This window comes from Oncorhynchus keta, chromosome 27 (assembly GCF_023373465.1).
Source record: "Oncorhynchus keta strain PuntledgeMale-10-30-2019 chromosome 27, Oket_V2, whole genome shotgun sequence".
Lineage (NCBI taxonomy): Eukaryota > Metazoa > Chordata > Actinopteri > Salmoniformes > Salmonidae > Oncorhynchus > Oncorhynchus keta.
The window spans coordinates 33,764,943-33,786,366 of NC_068447.1; the positions used below are offsets into that span (position 1 = coordinate 33,764,943).

Genomic DNA, 21,424 nt, shown 5'->3' on the forward strand with positions numbered 1-21,424 from the left:
TGTAAAGATCAGTCACCACCCTACACTAGGAGAATAGACGGCACACAAATAAAGGTTGCGTCAATATTTTATCACTTAGAAAAATTCTCACATACTAATTTGGTTCACAGAACCAAGTTTACATAAGTCTTATTGAATGACATTAAAACATCTTGGGTGAGGAATTCTAAGCAAATGTTACACAAATTTGACAAAACACAGTCAGAGGGTCTCAACAAATGTATCAGGACATTATCTTCTCTGGGATGATTCTCACTGTCACACTAAAAGTGCAATTTACAGTTAATGTACCACACTTAAAAGTGCAAATAATCCACAGAGCAAAATAAATAATCCATTTGATTATTACATGTACACACTCACTACACAACAATGAGAATACTATATTCTTGCAAAGTCATTCTAATAACTAAAGGGACAGAGTATGCCAGGCCCACCCCCTCATGCATGGCACTATTTGGCTGGCTCGGGGCTGTTGTCATGGTAACCCAGATCAGTTGAAGAGGCAGCAGAAGTGTAACTTGACAGGCTGCCCCCTGTGAAGAGGAAGCTGGCTGGGGGCTGAGTGGAAGCTGGCTGGGGGCTGAGCCCTCTCCATCCTGCTGCGGATGGAGAGGGTTTACAGAGTTGTTCTAAGGAGGGGGTGAGCATGGATTTTAGTCAGTCATACAACTGCAGCTTTCCTTCCACATCACTTACAATAACCAGGTTTAGACGGATTGGCTGACAACGTCAAGAAAATGTGCGCGCATCGATATGGCAGGAAGGCGTGCATTATGATTCTGAAAGGTCAGATGGCAGCCTCTTGTCATTGTTGCTAGCTATGTGGGAAATCAAATGTGTCTCGTTTCACCTCGTATCACAGATTATCCATGATATTGACCAGATACTCTAGTGGCTGCTCAAACAATTAAACGTCTTCAAAAATGGAAGGCAGTCGGGAGGCGGTGGGACCATTATAGCCAATGAGCGTGCAGATACATGCACATCGGTTTCCACTAGTTATCGTCACAGGCACAAAGTCAAAATTGGCTACGTGAAAATGAATCAACAAAAACGTGCTTTTTGTTCTTAATTTAAGGTTAGGCATACGGTTAGCAGTGTGGCTGGGGTTACATTTAAAATCACATTTTAAAAATATATATTTTAGAAATGGGCGGTGTTTGCTTTGAAGCTGTGGTAGTTTGTGAAGACCAAACACAAACTATAGAAGTGTTTTTTTTCCCTCAAAGTTACCGGATTGTCACGAATCCATCCTACTTCTATCAGTAGACTCCTAACAACGTAATCATTGCGAAACTTTTATTTGATCAAATAGCTCTTAGCCGTGGTATATTGGCCATATACCACAACCCCCTGAGGTGGCTTATTGCTGTTATAAACTGGTTACCAACGCAATTAGCGCAGTAAAAATAAATGTTTTGTCAAACCCGTGGTAAACGGTACTTTCATCCAATCGTCATTCAGGGCTCGAACAATCCAGTTTATAATGTTATTGATACCATGTCTTGTTTTGACCAATCTCATGTCTATGCTAATTGTGCAAATGTATTTATGCTTAAAAAGAAATACATTTTGAGACAAAATGTTCTCAAGTATCTAAGCCTACCCTGTCTGTTTCGCCTGCATCGCTTGTTGTTCTTAATTATACACGGGGTGGGTCGAGCCCTGAATGGGAATTTAACCGCAAAAGTTATTTTTATGTGCACTACATCGCGCACAACCTTTAACCGCAACAAATCAATATGATGGAAACGACTCTGATGGGAACATGGACATATTGTTTTAATGCGGATTATAGAATATTCACATGAAAATCTGTCGCCAATTGGATGGAAACCTAGCTACAGCCAAGGCCATGCAAAAAAAAAAACAACTAAAAGCAAATATCTACAATCAAAAAAACAATTGGGTAGCAGTATGTATTTTCTGAGAGTTGTTGATATTATTCGTAACGGAATCACTACTTTGTTACACTGAATGTGACCTTTAGGGAATGTTCAAATACAAACATGCATGACGAGGGAAAAAACTGACACATTATAGACAAGTTAATTTGTTAATCTTAGGCATTTTCACTTTTACATAAAAAAAATAATAATAATTGCTTAAAACCATTCTCAGGCTATGGGTACAACATAATTCATCCTTTGCTTCATGCTACATCTCTCAATCAGAATGTAACACTATCATTCATACATTAATATCAGAAGGCAACCAGAGAAACAAGCCCAGAGGCTTGGTATAGTGGTATATTATTATGGCCACCAGAGGTCTCGCAGTTCCACTCAGAAGAGAGTGGAGAATGATGCTAAAAGCTCAACCAAGGGTTAGTTACCTTGTTAGCACCATACCACATACACAAGTCTCTTGACACAATTGACTTTCTCCCTATTCACACTTGTTTTGCTGAGTGTGACTTTGATCTAAGTCACGTTAACCCAATGTCTCTCCTCTTAAGTACCAATCTTCTGAGACAAACATTTTAGAAATAATAAACTTTGTCAACTCCACATTAGATATCCTATAATTACTAACAAAAATCTAATTATATAACCACATTAAATAATATAACTCCAATTAGTACAAAGGCTTCACAGGTGTTCCATAGTAATAGAAAGGTATCCAATGGGTAGAAGACAACAAATTGGCATTAGTGCACCTGTCAGTTTTAGTGTAGATAAAAGCATTAGCATTTTACACATTTTGTGTGTATATACGCAATTAAGATGCAGTATCTCTATGTATTCTTTGATCTGATGTGTTTGTTGAGATGGCTAGTAGCAAGACTGTCTTATCAAAAATTATTTAAAATAGCTGTAAAAAGTAAATATTCATGACTGCCTGTAACAGTTCATATCAAAATAATAACACTACATTTCATCCACACTGGGATCCAAAACAGGGGCTTCTAACCATAGATGAATATACCCCAATCCACTCCCCTCCTCTAAAAGTTAGACATAGCAGAAGGACTTATTGAAGTCTAATTCTGTGGATGGTCAGTGAGGTATTAGTATATACCTAGATGGTGTTTCTCCATGCAGATGGGTGAGTAAAGGAGATCAACCAATACCTGTCTGAGTGCAGGGTACACCTCTCAAGTAACAAACTAAACCAGTTAATGTACCATAACCATTGTCTTAACTGTCCTCAAAAGATCAGAAAGCATGTGTCATCTGAACATTCAACCACCAAATTTAGTTTTACCGTTCATATACGTTTTTTTTTTTTTTTTTTTTAAATGCAAGAAAAATAAGACGGGAACATTTTGACCTGGTATCTGAGAACAGTGTGGATAGAGCTTTCCCCTTCTCAGATACACAACCATTCAAAAGGATAGCTATGCGGAGGTGTGTCTGGTGATCCCACAGACAGGAGCTCCATGTTTACAATGCAGTACTGCTTTAAGTCAGTGGTTTTCTTTCCCTTCCCCACTTCTATTTAATACACAATCATCCTAAACAACGTTACATGAATGCATCTAAAATACCAGCTACTAACTATACAGACGTACAGTTATGTACAACTATGAACAGGATCTACTTTACAATAGCGAACAGTTTTATAGTTGCAGCTTGGTGGGTGTTTGTAAACCCACACACCAACATTCCTAGAGCTCTAGTGGTCTTCACAGGGCATGCCTGACATTGAAAGATGTGTACAGGAAACAACATCAATGGAATCTTAACACTACTAAACTGACAGTTCTCTGCATAGAAGACTGCATAGTAGACTAATTTTGGCATGTGTTCTTCAAATAAAATATTTGCTAAAGATAGATGGCCAGTGAGGTGCAGCACAACAATGAGTCAACTATTCTCTATGGTGGTTTAAATTCAAACTAGGTGTAAATAGCTTTAAATGTACAGCAATACCCGTCAGTGTGTAAAGAGTGACTACAGTAGAACACCTGTTTTCTACAGGGGCCCCCTATGTGTTCTCTGGAAGTGACACACTGTTTGTTTGTGCAATTCATTACAAGAGCTTGAACTTTGGAACCATCAGGGTGGATTCCACTGTTAGGTACTCATCACTGTTCTTTAGAAATTGTCATATGCCTGGGTTCAGACAGCTAATTTTGTCCAGACATTTCTATCAGTTCCTTTACTCCCTTATTGATGTAGTGCCAGTATATTGCCCTCTGCTGGCCGGGGAAGTAAAGCGGTCACAGGTCAAACATGGGGTCATACTTCCTGACTTCCAAGAGGAGACGCTCTCGGTCAGTGAGTGCTTGAGAGAGGGCCGACTGAGCTTCCAATAGCTGCGACTCCAGGAAAGTATTCTGAAGGGAAAAGGTTGTTGTCTTTATTGCTTTTCACTTCTAAATAATGTTTCTTTGCCAGGGCAAGTATGCTAAATCTCTTCAGCTGTAATTGCTACCCTGATTTGGCCCCTCTTAGCCTTAACAAGAGAACCAGACAAGAACAAGGGTACTACAACTGCCTGGCCTTATCTTTATCTAATCATCCAAAATGTAACTTAAAAGGTATTCCATTTAAGCCCCGTGAGTACATGCGATTTTATATCAACCGTTTCACACACATTTAAGGTTAAAAACCATAAGTACAATGCAACTATTGTCGGGACTGTGCTATCGTGAATAATCACTTTATGTATGCTACGCTTTCATTTTACATGGTGGTTCAAACTAGCCTAATCCTTACTGATACTGGTGAGCCAGTGTGAGTGGGTGTAGAGATCTACCGTGATCGACAGTGTTCGTTCTGTCCAACAGTCTGGCTTCTCCAAACATACCACAGCACCACCTGCTGAGTCTCTTGGGACTGTGCCTTCACCACCTGCAAGACAAGACAATACATATTTAGAAATAAAGATTACTCCTGTTATTCGATGTCATTCAAGCAGTGAGAGACAAAATCATTGTAATATTCAAAGACAGGTCCGTCTCCTCTCCCCCAATCACCTTTGATTCTCAAAATGCCGTCATCAGATCGCTCCACAACCACCTGGTCTACGGTAAAGGTGACAGGTTGGGGCTGGGGGGCCGTGGGGTAGACCTTGGGACCATCATCCTAAACAGGAGGGGAAAACACTGGTTAAGTCCATTGCATGGATGGCAGGCTAACTGTCATTTATTCAATCTGTATCCTATGGAACGCTGTTGGGATCTTACCACGTATAAAAACAGGCTACACATCAAATAACATTATCTGACCCCAACAGAGTTCCATAGTCTCCGTTACCAGCTGACCTTCAGAGTGATAGTGATGTTTTCCAGCCGGATCTTAATGGGTTGGATGTCCGCACTGAGCTCATCCTCCAGGAAGGGCCCCAAGGTGGCCAGGGTAGAAACCAACAGATCCACCTGACAGTCTCGCACACCCAGCTCCAGGTGACCCACCAACCCAGATAGAGAACCATGCCGCGCTGCAGAAGGACCCATCTCCATCCGTATGCCCACCACGGGAACTGCCCTGCAGCCTTGCCTGTGGCCAACGGTAGACCCACCAGGCACTACGGACATCATGTAAAAAATGGTGTGTTGTGTAGTCAGAGAATGGGTATTATGGATGCAGAGTGGTCTAAAAGTAGCATTGAGAGTCTTTAGTAGTTACACTGGGAGAGTGAGGTGATTACAGGAGTGATTATATCACAATATGAGTATGTATTTGTGTTTATTATGGATGCCCATTAGCTGCTCTCTTCCTGGGGTCTAAGCACATTAAGACGAATAATATAAAACAGTACATCATCTAACATCATTACACCACTACATTTCTACAATACAAAATGTATAACACTACAATATATTCAATATTAAAATGTATGTGCGTGTAGAGTGCGTGTGCTAGCCACTGTGTGAATTTGCAAGTGTGTGTGCCTGTGTGTCTCTTCACAGTCTGCATTGTCCCATAAGGTGTAGTTTTTCTTTTTGTGAGTGGATATAACAGGTGTTTGACAGGGAATCGAAGAGCATGAGTGAGTTGGGAGGACAGAGTGTTCTCTGACAAAGGGAACCATTTTTATTCGAAATTGAGAGCCAGTGTGTTGACACAGATGTTGAGTGTGACTGATGCTCAGTAAGGTGCATGGTCTTTAGGTAGTTAAGTTCTACTTCATTTTCAATGACTGACAGAGGCAGTGTTTTTACGCTGGATTATTATCCAAATCTGCCACAGGAAGTCATCCAGAATGGATAAAAGCATAGTTCCATCCGTAGCTTGCAGTTACCTGGCATCAGTTCAGTCAGCAGGTCAGAGACCCTGACGTTGCCCATCTGTCTTAGGATGAGATCCTGGGCCTCCACTGCCACCACCAGGTCCTCTCCCTTCAGGTCTGCCACACAGGCCATCCCACTGAGCACCAGCAACAACACAGAGGTCTGCACAGCACACCACAGCACAATCAGTTAATCACAATAACAATTCTGCTTTGCTCAGCTTACAAATACAGTATGATTGCTGAGCCTATACAGTGGAAGTGCTGACAATGCCTCTGTAATGTCACACTGGACAGTGTATGTATGTAAATAGACCCACTGTGTCCTGTGTGATGTTCTCAATGCTCTGGGACAGGGAGCTGCTCAGGTCAGCTGAGGACCCCCCCTCTGTCCCCAGGGCAGGACTGCCTCCACTGGGCCCCGGGGTGCCATTGGGTCGCATCATGGACACTACCCCTGAGTCTGAAACCACAACAGAACACACAGGGACAAAACTCTATTGTCCAGTGGGATTCAAGATTATTATTTTTAAATCATCTTACTAGATCGATAGTATATCTTTATTTTTAAATGTTCTGTATTCTCTTGATACAATACACATGTGTGTTGTAGAGTTTGGATGGTTTTGAAGTGACTGATGATATTGTGGGGAGTTACCATCCATGAGGATGACAAAGTTCTCACTGGCATCGTTTTCCACTGAGAGGTGGTCGTTGGGTAGGCTGCCGTCCAGGATAGCACTGTCAAATGAGTGCTGCGAGAGAGACTGGTTCATGGACTGGAGCCGCAGGCTGGCTATGGGGGACCCCTCCTCAGGGCGCTGCTCCCTACACAAACAGAAACGGAGGGTGAGTTAGGGTCAACAGCCTGTATGTTCATTCACACCAGTAAAACCACATCCATACAGTTTACAATATGGACCTGGAAGAGCTGAACCATATAGTGTAATGACAACAGCACAGCAGGAGAGCATGCTGGGAAACCTACTTCGCCTGTGGATTGAACAGCTTGCTCATCCCCGACCCGCGACTCATGAAGCTGAAGGCATCTTTTGTGATGGAGAACGCCCCTTTAGTCAGGTCCAGGGAGGCACTAAAGGCATCTTTGGTGACGTCCTTGGTTGAGGTGAGGGCAGTGGACAGCTCTCCCTCCAGGCTGAAGGTAGAGGGGTCCCTGGACAGGAGGGAGTGATGGTGTTCAGGGGAGAAGGGAGGAGAGAGAACAGGACCACTGCCATCCCCCTGGGCCATCTCCCCCTCCATGACCTCCACTGCCTCGCTGGCCTCATCTACTACACCCTCCACCTCCTGCTCAAGGGGAGGAGAGCTGTTGATGGTGGCAGTGGTGTTTCCTATCCCACTGTCCTCCAGAGGGCCTGGTGAAGTAGCCTGGTGAGTGGGGGAGAGATCGGAGTCTGTCAGGCTGGGGCTTTCAGACCCTGGGTTGTGGGCCTCCTCTGGCTCCGTGGCTGCAGGTGGTAGCAGGAGCCCCAGCTCCACTGAGTCCATTAGGAGGGCTAGGCACACCGTAGGGGGGTCAGCCTCCTGGCCCTTGGCCTGCTTAGAGTCCCTGGTGTCCCGGCCCAACTCGTGCCCCAGCCTGGCCAGGGTGTCCTTCATCCGCAACAGGGCAACATACTGGTAGTGGTTGAGCCACACCTTGACCGGTGTGATGGCCTGGGCCAGGAAGTGGATAGAAGCCACTGCAACCTCCTGTCGACTGTCCTGGTTGTGTTCCAGGTTGGGCGGGAGATGGTTTTCCTGCTGTTCTGGGGTTTTAAGGTTGGGATCAACAGGAGCTGGTTCATTGGGGGAGGAGACTAGGGAACTGACCTTAAACACAGACGGACGACACATCCACACAGAAATGGTGAAAGGCTCCACGAAGGGGTGAGCTCTGCCCCTGTTGCTTTTCCTCGCCCCCTCGAAGCTCATGGACAGACGGGACAGGCTGAAGAACCAGACATCCTTGGGCCTTAGGGGCCTCCTCTCAGAGAGGGACAGGGGCTCCATCTCCAGGGAGTGATGGAGGAAGGCAGAGGGTAGGGGGAGGAAGGAGCTCTGGTCTCGGGGGAAGGAGCAAGGGGGAGTTGACTGGAAGAAGTGGCAGGTGGAGAAGCTGCTGTAGGTGGAGTGGAGGTCGGCCCGGGTGCCGTGGGGGGAGTGGCGTGTGTTGCTGAGGACCATCTGGGGAACGGTGATGCTTAGGGACTGGGGCCTGTCCTGGTGGTCCATGATCGACGACTCCAGGGGAATGATCAGCTGCAGACAGACAGGGGGGAGGCACAGAAACAGGAACACAGTCATCTCCTGACAACTAACCCAGTAATAACATCAACATCAAAGTTTAAAATGGGCCCTTTCCATTTCATTGCAGAGAAAACTGGAGACGAAAGCCAGAAGCATTACAAAACTGCATACCCATTACCAAAAAGAACAGTGTTTCTACACAAAAGTCCCTAAGGGCAAACATCTAGAAGGTTGAACAACACTAGAAACACTTGAAATGACCTAAAGTTGTGTAATGAGCTGTAATACTCTGCTGCCAAAAGGGACACTGACTGCAATGATGCAACTCTATTCTGACAGCTTGGTCTGGGTTTATTCAACCAGTCTCACCTTGATCTGAGCTGCGTCCATGTGGATGTCCATGTGCTCCTCTGCCTTGCTGCTGTCATGGAGGTGGTAGAAGGCTTTGACCTGCTCCAGGGTACGCAGCAGGCCCCTAGAGAACAGGTTGACCCACAGCAGACTGGCTGGGTCCAGGCACAGCTGTAGGCCGTTCAGTTGGGCATATAGGTTAGTATTGGGTACTGGGGAAGGAGAGGGGGGTGGAGAGGGGGACATATTTTCAGTTGTAAGATAATATTCTAATGGTTTGTTTCTTTCACCAGAAGAGAACTGAATATTGAATTGGAGGATCAGCAAGAAACTACAGTTTGAATCATTTACTAGGATAATGACTAAATAGCAGTTTGCAAGAAACACACACAACAGTGTATGGTTAGCTCATACCAGGCAAACCGGGGTTGTCAGGGAAGTAATACTCTGTGAATTGCAGGTGGATGGCTGGTATATTGTCTGCTAGGTTCAGGGCCTTGCGGTTACAGGATATTAAGGACGGGGTCTTCTTGCTGTGGCATCCCCCTGTAGACACCTGTGTGAGGGTAAGGAATGGTAATAATGATTCATGTGAATTTGATTTCTGAAGTGCTTTTCTCACACAAAAACTTTAAAGTAATGATGAGTTTTCTGACGGTCAGAGTGAAAGTAGTGTAAAAGGAACTTAATGCAGTATTAACTACAGTAAGCTCCAAATATATTGGGACAGTGACAATTTTGTTGTTGTTTTGGCTCTGTGGATGAAATTATACAATGACTATGAGGTTAAAGTGCAGACTGTCAGCTTTAATTTGAGGGTATTTTCCCCGTTTAGAAATGACAGCACTTTTTGTACATAGTCCTCCCATTTTAGGGGACCAGAAGTATTGGGACAAATTCACTTGTGTGTATTAAAGTAGTCAAAAGTTAAGTATTTGATCCCGTATTCATAGCATGCAATGATTATATCAAGCTTGTGACTACAAATTTGTTGGATGCATTTGCTGTATGTTTTGGTTGTGTGTTTTATTTATTGTGCCCAATAGAAATTAATGATAAATAATTTATTTTGTCATTTCATTCACTTTTATTGTAAATAAGAATATAATATGTTTCTTAACACTTCTACATTATTGTAGATGCCACCATGATTACGGATAATCCTGAATGAATCGTGAATAATGATGAGTGAGAAAGTTAGACGTAGAAATATCATACTCCCAATACATGCTAACTTTTCACCATTACAATAACAGGGGAGGTTAGCATACCTCTAAGACTTGCTAACCTTTCACCATTACAATAACAGGGGAGGTTAGCATACCTCTAAGACATGCTAACCTTTCACCATTACAATAACAGGGGAGGTTAGCATACCTCTAAGACATGCTAATCTCTCACCATTACAATAACAGGGGAGGTTAGCATTTTTGGGGGTATGACATTTATGGGTCTGTAACTTTCACCCTCATCATTATTCACGATTCATTCAGGATTATCCGTAACCATGGTGACATCCACATTAATGTAGAAGTGTATAGAAACTACTTTAATACACATATGTGAATTTGTCTCAATACTTTTGGTCCCCTAAAATGGGAGGACTATGTACAAAAAGTGCTGTAATTATTAAACGGTTCACCCGATATGGATGAAAATAGTAAACCCTTAAATTAAAGCTGGCAGTCTGCACTTTAACCTCAGTCAGTGTATCCTTTCAAATCCAAAGTGCTGGAGTACAGAGCCAAAACAACAAAACACTGTCACTGTCCCAATACCTCTGGCGCTCACTGCATATCCCATCTCGTGAAATGAAACTACAAAAGGTCTTACATTTTTGATTATTTACAGAGAAAAGGGGAATTACCACCAACTCAAGCCCAAAATACCCCTTATCATGGCTTGCTGCATATTATATCTGATTTCCTCTATGGCTGTAAAAGTAGGAACTGCTTAGCTCTATTTGTGTTGGCAGGGGTTTTTCTACATCACAGCTGACAAGCTTTAGGGCACTCGAGCGTGGTGAGGAGAAAAGGGTTTCCCCTCTTACTATGATATAACTAAGACTACATTGCCAGGTTAGGAATTAATGTAATAGTGCATAGAGAGTATTTCATTTTCTTCACATGACTTTCCTGTCTTCAACATGTCTTGATTCTGTGCAACCAGCTGCATTCCATGTCTTCTGTCCTTGCCATTGATAGCCTTTTAGAATGAATAGCATACTTTGACTGCCACCATTACAGAAAACAATGTCAGAGGAAGCCTAACGGAGAGATGTACATAGGTAGTCCTGTCTCACCTGATGTATATCCAGGTCATCCATTCGTACCACCACACAGCTGGAGCGGAGCCTCTTAAGAGGGTTCAACGGGAGAGGTTGTGCTATCGAGGTCCTCTTGGAGATCTGCTCCCTTTCAGGAGGGCTGGCCTTGGGGTTGGGTTGTCCATCTGTGTATATCATAAGTCAAGCTTTTAGCGTCAGTATCTGTGACTTGAAAATAACAATTTATTATCATCACTCGGTACACTACATTACCAAAAGCATGTAGGCACTTGCTCGTTGAGCATCTCATTCCAAAATCATGGGCATTAATATGGAGTTGGTCCCCCCCCTGTGCTGCTATAACAGCCGCCACTCTTCCGGGAAGGCTTTCCACTAGATGTTGGAACATTGCTGCAGGGACTTGCTTTCATTCAGCCACAAGAACATTAGTGAGGTCGGGCACTGATATTTGGCGATTAGGCCTGGCTCGCAGTCGGCGTTCCAATTCATCCCAAAGGTGTTCGATGGAGTTGAGGTCAGGGCTCTTTGTAGGCCAGTCAAGTTCTTCCACACCGATCTTGAGAAACCATTTCTGTATGGACTTTTCATGCTGAAATAGAAAAGGGCCTTCCCCAAACTGTTGCCACAAAGTTGGAAGAGCAGAATTATCTAGAATGTCATTGTATGCTGTAGCGTTAAGATTTCCCTTCGCTGTAACTAAGGGGCCCTTGCCCGAACCATAACAAACAGCCCCAGACCATTATACCTCCTCCACCAAACTTTACGGTTGGCACTATGCATTCGGACAGGTAGCGTTCTTCTGGCATCCGCCAAACCCAAATTTGCTTCCAGAGGCAGTTTGGAACTCTGTAGTGAGTGTTGCAACCGAGGACAGACAATTTTATGCCCTACATGTATCAGCACTTGGGGTCCCGTTCTGTGAGCTTATGTGGCCTACCATGTCACGGCTGAGCCATTGTTGCTCCTAGATGTTTCTACTTCACAATAACAACACTTACAGTTGACAGTTGACCGGGGCAGCTCTAGCAGGGCAGAAATGTGACCAATTGACTTGTTGGAAAGGTGGCATCCTATGACAGTGCCACGTTGAAAGTCACTGAGCTCTTCAGTAAAGCCATTCTACTGCCAATGTTTATCTATGGAGATTGCATGGCTATGTGGTCGATTTTATACACCGGTCAGCAACAGGTGTGGCCGAAATAGCCGAATCCACTAATTTGAAGGGTGTCCACATACTTTTGTAGATTCCTACTACAGTAAGAGGACCTGGCAATGTGTTGTAGTAAGTCTCACCTTGGGTCCTCTTGGCAGGGAAGTCCTTGGCCTGGTTGGGGACCTTAGAGTCTGGCCCAGGGATCCCTGATGCTTCCACCCTCCTCTGGAACTCCTGCAGTAGTATGCCAGCCCACTGGGCCCGGGCATCCATCGCCCCACAGTGACGCTCCCAATGCCGACAGCCATCACCTGCAGGTCATATCATACAAAGTCATACATTAAGGTTATACAATAGGGTTCACTGCATCACCAGGGTTATTGTTGAAAAGATTCCATCCCTCACCCTAATAAAAATATATTCACCTGTATATAACATCCCAGTTATATACATCAACTTAAAGTTTTTTTTTTCCAAAGCTTTTTTTTTTACTATTTGATCTGGGATTTAGCATGCTTGCTCAAGCAAACCAATCCCCCTTAAAATGTGTTTTCCATAATTGTGTAACAGACCAGGAGTTCTGATGAAGTGATTTGGAGAGTTCGAGAAGGAATTGAGGTGCTCCACATTCTACAGTCAAATAATTCCACTGAGAATAATAGCAATGGGCATCCTTCGCCATCCAGGCTATTAGTTTGCATGAATGAATGGAGAGGAGGCTTAATAGAAGGTTGAGGTTTCATATACTCGGAATCATGTTACAATGATTACGGATAAGCCTGAATTAGACGCACAAATATCATACACCCAAGACATGCTAAACTCTCAAAATTACGATAACAGGGTAGGTTAGCATTTTTTTGTTGGGGGGGGTGTATATGTGTGCGTCTAACTTTTTCACTCATCATTATTCACGATTCATTCAGGATTATAACCAAAACAAATAGCAAATGTTTCCAACAAATGTATGAGTCACTAGATTGATGCAGTCATTGTGTGCTATGAATATGAGTATTAATACTTAACTTTTGACTACTTTAATACACATAAGTGAATTTGTCCCAATACTTTTGGTCCCTTAAAATGGGGGGACTATGTACAAAAAGCTATTAGTTCGCATGAATTAATGGAGAGGAGGTTTACTAGAAGTCTGAATGTAGGTTGATATTTCAGTGGGAGCACTAACAAAGAATGTGGTGGACAGCAGTGAATAAATGTGAGCTCTAATTATAACAAATAGTAGCACAAGTCTCTTGACCGATCGGGGGAACGACACTCACCAGGCCTGTGGATGGGGTAGTAGTCAAAACCAAGCTTGCGGAAGGTCAGCTGCATTGCACCATGGGGGCATGGAGGAGGAGGCTCATCTGTGTGACATGAGAAGTCAGAGGTCAAAAGCTTTGTTCAACTCTGACAACTCTGACAACAAACTTTCATCATCAAGACCATAATTGGAGGGTGGATTTTTGTGTAAATACTCCTCTAAGAAAACCAAAAACTGGGATCGTGGGAGAATTTTCAAAATCCCGAAGAATAAAAATATATAAACATCTCATCTTTGTATCTCAAAATCATTGTAATGTGGTTAACCTTAAAAATCTAAATTAAAATTCTTAAAATCTAAAAGATGAAATTAAACGAGAGAGCCCCTTAGATCATGGGAAAAGGCCGCACCTGACCGTTGCACTTGAATCATTCCCACAGTGAATGGCTATGCCCGCTATACATTATTACAAAAACGTTGATCAAATCAAATCAAAATGTATCAGTCACATACACATGTTTAGCAGATGTTATTGTGGGAGTGGAGAAATGCTTGTGTTTGAAGCTCCAACAGTACAGTGCAGTAATATTTAACAAGTCATATCTAACCATTTCACAACAACACACATAAATCTAAGTAAGGAATGGAATTAAGAATATATAAATATATGGACGAGCAATGTCAGAGCGGAATAAACTAAGACACCGTAGAATAGAATATAGTATATACATATGAGATGAGAAATGCAAAATATGTAAACATTATTAAAGTGACTAGTGTTCAGTGATTTAAAGTCTATGTACAGTTGAAGTTGGAAGTTTACATTTTAAATTTACATTTAAGTCATTTAGCAGACGCTCTTATCCAGAGCGACTTACAAATTGGTGCGTTCACCTTATGACATCCAGTAGAACAGTCACTTTACAATAGTGCATTTACATACACCTTAGCCAAATACATTTAAGTCCTGACATTTAATCCCAGTAAAAATTCCCTGTTTTAGGTCAGTTAGGATAATCACTTTATTTTAAGAATGTGAAATGTCAGAATAATAGTAGAGAGTGATTTATTTCAGCTTTTATTTCTTTCATCACATTCCCAGTGGGTCAGAAGTTACATATACTCAATTAGTATTTGGTAGCATTGCCTTATAATTGTTTATCTTGGGTCAAATGTTTCAGGTAGCCTTCCATAAGCTTCCCACAATAAGTTGGTTGAATTTTGGCCCATTCCTCCTGACAGAGCTGGTGTAACTGAGTAGGCCTCCTTGCTCGCACACGCTTTTTCAGTTCTGCCCACACATTTTCTATGGGGTTGAAGTCAGGGCTTTGTGATGCCCACTCCAATACCTTGACTTTGTTGTCCTTAAGCAATTTTGCCACTACTTCGGAAGTATTCTTGGGGTCATTGTCCATTTGGAAGACCCATTTGCGACCAAGCTTTAACTTCCTGACCAATGTCTTGAGCTGTTGCTTCAATATATCCACATCATTTCCTCCCTCATGATGCCATCAATTTTGTGAAGTACACCAGTCCTTCCTGCAGCAAAACACCCCCACAACATGATGCTGCCACCCCCGTGCTTCGCGGTTGGGATTGTGTTCTTCGGCTTGCAAGCCTCCCCCTTTTTCCTCCAAACATAGCGATGGTCATTATGGCCAAACAGTTCTATTTTTATTTCGTCAGACCAGAGGACATTTCTCCAAAATTAGGTGCCTCGACAAATTTCTTCAGCCTCCTGAGGTTGAAGAGGCGCTGTTGCGCCTTCTTCGCCACACTGTATTTGTGGTTGGACCATTTCAGTTTGTCAGTGATGTGTAGAAACTTGAAGCTTTCCACCTCCACTGTGGTTCCGTCGATGTGGATAGGGGGTTGCTCCCTCTGCTGTTTCCTGAAGTCTACGATCATCCCCTTTGTTTTGTTGACGTTGAGTGAGAGGTCATTTTCCTGGCACCACACTCCCAGAGCCTCCACCCTGTAGGCTGTCTCGTCATTGTGAGTAATCAAGCCTACTACTGTTGTGTCGTCTGCAAACTTGATTGAGTTGAGGCGTGCGTGGCCACGCAATCATGGTTGAACAGGGAGTACTGATGATGTGCTTGGATGGTACTATGGTGTTAAATGCCGAGCTATAGTCAATCAACAGCATTCTTACATAGGTATTCCTCTAGTCCAGATAGGATAGGGCATTGTGCAGTGCGATGGCATCGTTTTTGGATCTATTGGGGCAGTAAGCAAACTGAAGTGGGTCTAGTAGAGGTAGGGTAAGGTTGAGGTAAGGTAGAGGTGATATGATCCTTGACTAGTCTCTCAAAGCACTTCATGATGACAGAAGTGAGTGCTACAGGGAGATCGTAATTTAGTTCAGTTACCTTAGCTTTCTTGGGTACAGGAACAATGGTGGCCATCTTGAAGCATGTGGGGCCATCAGCTGTGAGGGCAGAGATGCCCATGCGTTGACTTTTGTTTGCTATACATGTTGGGGGAAGCTATTCATGAGGACATAATGTTCTGTCTTACGATTCCCGAGCATGAAACGGCATAGGGGATGTTCAGTGTGCTGCGTGGCTATATTGACGAAAAACAGATTCCATATGGGGTCGAATGGTGGGCTTTTGCACAGATGATGCTCTATGCCGGGACGGCGGGCAGGCCTCTGCACTCTAGTTATGAATGTGTCTCCTATTTCAAACCGAGGCTTAGTGGTTATCCAGGGAGAGTGTTGGAAACATTTTTCACATTGAGAGAGGAACTGTTGTCATTCACAAAGGATGTAAAAAATACAGACTTGGTTGACTTTCTGTATTGAAAAGAAAATAACAGAAAACAGCATCAGTGAGTGTCCCAAACAAGTGGTGACTGCTCACATCCAACGCTTGGAAGAACACTTTGGGACCTACTACCCAATCCGTTTGACTGTGATCCTGGCTCAGTTGACATGCCGGTAAGTGAAATCGAACAGCTGGTCGAGCTGTGATGTGACCGAATGCTGCAAACAACGCATTCACGGGTTACTACGGAGGAGTTTTGGTTCCTGACTCAAAGAGAATACCCTGCCGTCTCCCTCTGCACATTAATGCCGCATTCAAAACAACAGGGAATTCTGAAATCTCTGACTTCCGACTTCAGCGCGTTCAAGACAACTGAACTTTGAAAGAAACAAGCTCCGACTGGGAAAAATATTTTTCAACAGTCATCCAACTCTGAATTCCATCTCGGGAACTCAGGCCTCTTTCTGGAGCTCGGACTTTCCGACCTGAAGATCACTGACGTCATGATTTGATCTCGTATTTTTTGAGTTCCCAGTTGTCTTGAAAACACCATAAAACTCATGGTAGGCTACCCTTCGCCAGCTCAGATCTGTGTGAAACTGGATTCAGTGCTCTCGTCTGCATTAAAACCAAATATCGATCCAGGTTGGATGTGACAGCATAAAGGAGGTGCACACTGTCAACCACACCCCCTGATTTTGAGAAGCTCTGACGCAACATGCATCAAGCACACCCATCTCATTAGTGGTGGTGAGATAAGAGACATTATATCAGCCTTATTTGCAATCGACTGTCATACAGCCCCACATTAAAAGTATGCGATGGTGAGTTGAGAAGACAATCAAAAATACTGTTAAGATTTTTTTTAATTGACTGCAATAGCACCAAATAAAAAAGTTAACATTGGCTGTTAATTACATAATTATTTTCACATGGTTGGGGTCGTGGGCCAAAAAAGTTTGGGAATCCCTGCTCTATCATAATCTGTTCAAAGGTTATTGGAGTTTTTTTTACCCTAGCAGGATGGCCAATATTAGGGTGACTAAATCAATGGAGGCCAGAGAAAAAAAAGTGGTCAACAATCTGGATAAGGGCAGCTAGGCTGGATGCTGTGAGAGAAATAAGGCAAACTGACAGGCTCACCGTTTCATCATCTTATCCAATCCGGAAGACATAAAAGAATATAGAGGTAAGACCGTTATTGATTTAGAGAAATGAAATGTAGTATTTTAATATTTTAGTATACGCTTTCCCTATATAGATATCTCTTAAAAACGAGCGTATCTCTGAAATGTCAGCGGCGCACTGAACGTACTGCAAGCTGTTTATTTTCAAAGCCTTTTGCATTTAATTCAGCTTGTGTCATGTTAATTTAGCTTTTTGCCACCCGTGGAAACAACTTTGCAAAAGACCACCAGTACCCGAGTGCCAAGTCTAGGATCAAAAGGCTTCTCAACAGCTTCCACCGCTAAGCCGTAAGACTGCTGAACAATTCATTAAATCGCCACCAGACAATTTACATTGACCCCCCTCCCTTTTGTACACTGCTGCGACTCGCTGTTTGTTTGTTACCTATGCATAGTCACTTCGCCCCCACCTACATGTACAGATTACCTCAACTAGCCTGTACCCCCGCATACTGACTCAGTACCAGTGTCCCCTGTATATAGCCTCGTTATTGTTATTCTTATTGTGTTACTTTTTATTATTACTTTATTTTAGTCTACTTGGTAAATATTTTCTTCTTCTTGAACTGCAGTGTTGGTTAAGGGCTTGTAAGTAAGCATTTCACGGTAAAGTCTACACTTGTAGTAAGCGCATGTGACAAATAAAGTTTGATTTGACCACACCAGCATGTAAAATCCTCAAAAGTCGCTGCGAGAAGCAGCATCACATTTTTATTTTATAACAATAGGGAATGCAATTTCATTACCAAAGCATGTTTTCACCCACTGATTGGCTAAATTAAAGACAACCAGAAATGAGAGATAAGATCACTTCAGGCAGAAAAGCTACAAAGGTCATAGGTCAGGGCTATTCAACTCTTAACCTACGAGGTCTGGAGCCTGCTGGTTTTCTGTTCTACCTGATAATTAATTGCACCCACCTGGTGTCCCAGTTCTAAATCAGTCCCTGATTAGAGGGCAACAATGAAAACACACAGTAGAACTGGCTTCAAGGTCCAGAGATGAGTTTGAGGGGCATAGGTTATAGTCTAATTCTGTGCATGACATATCTTTGGGGTGTCTGTGGGACTAACCGGGGTCTGCTGAGGAACTGTCGTTGCATATGTGCAGGTCTAGACGAGAGATGAAGGTGTGGTAGGAGGACTCTTTGACATCGTGTTGATCAAAGTACTGGTCCAGGGTACTGGGGACTCCACCACTGGGAGAGGGTGGAGGGTTTGTCCATAGAGTGTGTATACCAGGGGAAGGTGGTGCAGTCTAACACGGAGAGAATAATATCAACAATATGACTGCAATTAGTACACAGGCTATTATAATATCTACACAAAATGTTTGAGTGAGTAGATAGACAGCAGTTCAGTAATATAGTTAGACTTGAACTGCAGTACAATATAAGTGTGGGCTGCAGACTCTGTACTGTTTCTATCACATAAGAGGAAGGCAGAAGGATGGTACCTGTAGGGACTTTGCGGCCATGGTCTTCCTCTGCTGGGCAGACTTCTCCATAGCCTCGCTCAGGGACTTGGCGTAGTGGATGACAGCTTTGAGCTGAGAGTCCGTCAGCACCCACAGCAGGTCATCCAGGATGAAGAGTAGCTTAGAGGCCAGCACATTACAGTCCTTCAGCTGGGGTATGATTAAAGAGAGGAGAAACCTGGTTAGTCGTCATAAGACAATCATTTTACTGCTTAGTCAATGACACAATGTTGTTTGTTTATTTACGTATGATACACCATGAGAACGGTTGCATTTGAGAAACTGTAACATGGGGAAGTTGTTGGGGAAAAGTCACATCAAGAAAACCCCACCCCCATGGCCCAGTCTTACCCTGCGCTTCAAGGCAATGCGGATGCGTCCCTGGTTGGTGATGAGGCGTAGTGGGGTACTGTTCAGGTCCTGGTCCTCACTCTCTATGGCATCAGCCTCGATACGCAGACTCTGCCAGTTGATCTCCTTAAACGTCAACACCTGGGAGGTTGGACAGACAGACACAATATACATATTAGGGAACCAGTGTGTAGGAGGAGCCTGAAGTAAACTGGCCAAACAATCTTTGTCTTTACGAGACAAACAGGGAGACCATGTAAAAGAGGTCATCTCTGAGGCTTACGCATATGCATTTCCTGATAACTTGGTTACTGGATCTCATTTAGAGGGGCAAAAAAATCTAACTGTACCGTGTAACCTGGTCATGATATACTAACTGTATTGTGTAACCTGGTCATGATATACTAACTGTATTGTGTAACCTGGACATGCTGTACTAACTGTACCATGTAACCTAGATATGCTGTACTAACTGTACCGTGTAACCTGGACATGCTGTACCATGTAACCTGGACATGCTGTACTAACTGTACCATGTAACCTGGACATGCTGTGCTAACTGTACTGTGTAACCTGGACATGCTGTACCATGTAACCTGGACATGCTGTACTAACTGTACCATGTAACCTGGACATGCTGTACTAACTGTACCATGTAACCTGGACATGCTGTACTAACTGTACCATGTAACCTGGACATGCTGTACTAACTGTACCATGTAACCTGGACATGCTGTACTAACTGTACCACGTGACCTGGACATGCTGTACCATGTAACCTGGACATGCTGTACCATGTAACCTGGACATGCTGTACCATGTAACCTGGACATGCTGTACCAACTGACCGTGTAACCTGGACATGCTGTACTAACTGTACCATGTAACCTGGACATGCTGTACTAACTGTATCATGTAACCTGGACATGCTGTACCATGTAACCTGGACATGCTCTACTAACTGTACCATGTAACCTGGACATGCTGTACCATGTCACCTGGACATGCTGTACTAACTGTACCATGTAACCTGGACATGCTGTACTAACTGTACCATGTAACCTGGACATGCTGTACCAACTGTACCATGTAACCTGGACATGCTGTACTAACTGTACCATGTAACCTGGACATGCTGTACCGTGTATCCTGGACATGCTGTACAAACTGTACCATGTAACCTGGACATGCTGTACTAACTGTACCATGTAACCTGGACATGCTGTACCATGTAACCTAGACATGCTGTACTAACTGTATCATGTAACCTGGAATGCTGTACCAACTGTACCATGTAACCTGGACATGCTATACTAACTGTACCATGTAACCTGGACATGCTGTACCGTGTAACCTGGACATGCTGTACAAACTGTATCATGTAACCTGGACATGCTGTATTAACTGTATCATGTAACCTGGACATGCTGTATTAACTGTATCATGTAACCTGGACATGCTGTACTAACTGTACCATGTAACCTGGACATGCTGTACCATGTAACCTGGACATGCTGTACTAACTGTATCATGTAACCTGGACATGCTGTATTAACTGTATCATGTAACCTGGACATGCTGTACTAACTGTACCATGTAACCTGGACATGCTGTACCATGTAACCTAGACATGCTGTACTAACTGTATCATGTAACCTGGACATGCTGTACCATGTAACCTGGACATGCTGTACCAACTGTACCATGTAACCTGGACATGCTATACTAACTGTACCATGTAACCTGGACATGCTGTACTAACTGTACCATGTAACCTGGACATGCTGTACCGTGTAACCTGGACATGCTGTACAAACTGTATCATGTAACCTGGACATGCTGTACAAACTGTATCATGTAACCTGGACATGCTGTATTAACTGTATCATGTAACCTGGACATGCTGTATTAACTGTATCATGTAACCTGGACATGCTGTACTAACTGTACCATGTAACCTGGACATGCTGTACCATGTAACCTGGACATGCTGTACTAACTGTATCATGTAACCTGGACATGCTGTATTAACTGTATCATGTAACCTGGACATGCTGTACTAACTGTACCATGTAACCTGGACATGCTGTACCATGTAACCTAGACATGCTGTACTAACTGTATCATGTAACCTGGACATGCTGTACCATG

At 43.3% G+C, this 21,424-nt stretch overlaps 1 protein-coding gene across 2 annotated transcripts in view; it reads right to left on the reverse strand.

Moving 5' to 3' along the window:
* Window positions 1-49: 49 nt before the first annotated feature.
* LOC118359828 (UHRF1-binding protein 1-like) overlaps window positions 50-21,424 on the reverse strand; it is a 46,129-nt gene continuing 24,754 nt past the window's right edge. Inside the window, exons 6-21 of one of the 2 annotated variants that reach the window (XM_035738634.2) lie at window positions 19,274-19,414; window positions 18,902-19,072; window positions 18,520-18,703; window positions 13,505-13,591; window positions 12,365-12,535; window positions 11,087-11,235; window positions 9,199-9,340; window positions 8,803-8,996; window positions 7,172-8,445; window positions 6,869-7,011; window positions 6,504-6,646; window positions 6,196-6,346; window positions 5,216-5,478; window positions 4,928-5,036; window positions 4,708-4,802; window positions 50-4,285 (exon numbers count right to left, since the gene is read on the reverse strand). In XM_035738634.2, coding sequence (XP_035594527.1) covers window positions 4,169-4,285; window positions 4,708-4,802; window positions 4,928-5,036; window positions 5,216-5,478; window positions 6,196-6,346; window positions 6,504-6,646; window positions 6,869-7,011; window positions 7,172-8,445; window positions 8,803-8,996; window positions 9,199-9,340; window positions 11,087-11,235; window positions 12,365-12,535; window positions 13,505-13,591; window positions 18,520-18,703; window positions 18,902-19,072; window positions 19,274-19,414 — 3,534 coding nt within the window. In that variant the 3' untranslated portion in view covers window positions 50-4,168. Of the gene's footprint in view, window positions 4,286-4,707; window positions 4,803-4,927; window positions 5,037-5,215; window positions 5,479-6,195; window positions 6,347-6,503; window positions 6,647-6,841; window positions 7,012-7,171; window positions 8,446-8,802; window positions 8,997-9,198; window positions 9,341-11,086; window positions 11,236-12,364; window positions 12,536-13,504; window positions 13,592-18,519; window positions 18,704-18,901; window positions 19,073-19,273; window positions 19,415-21,424 lie in introns of both variants that reach the window. The other variant, XM_035738633.2, reaches the window with a different exon arrangement.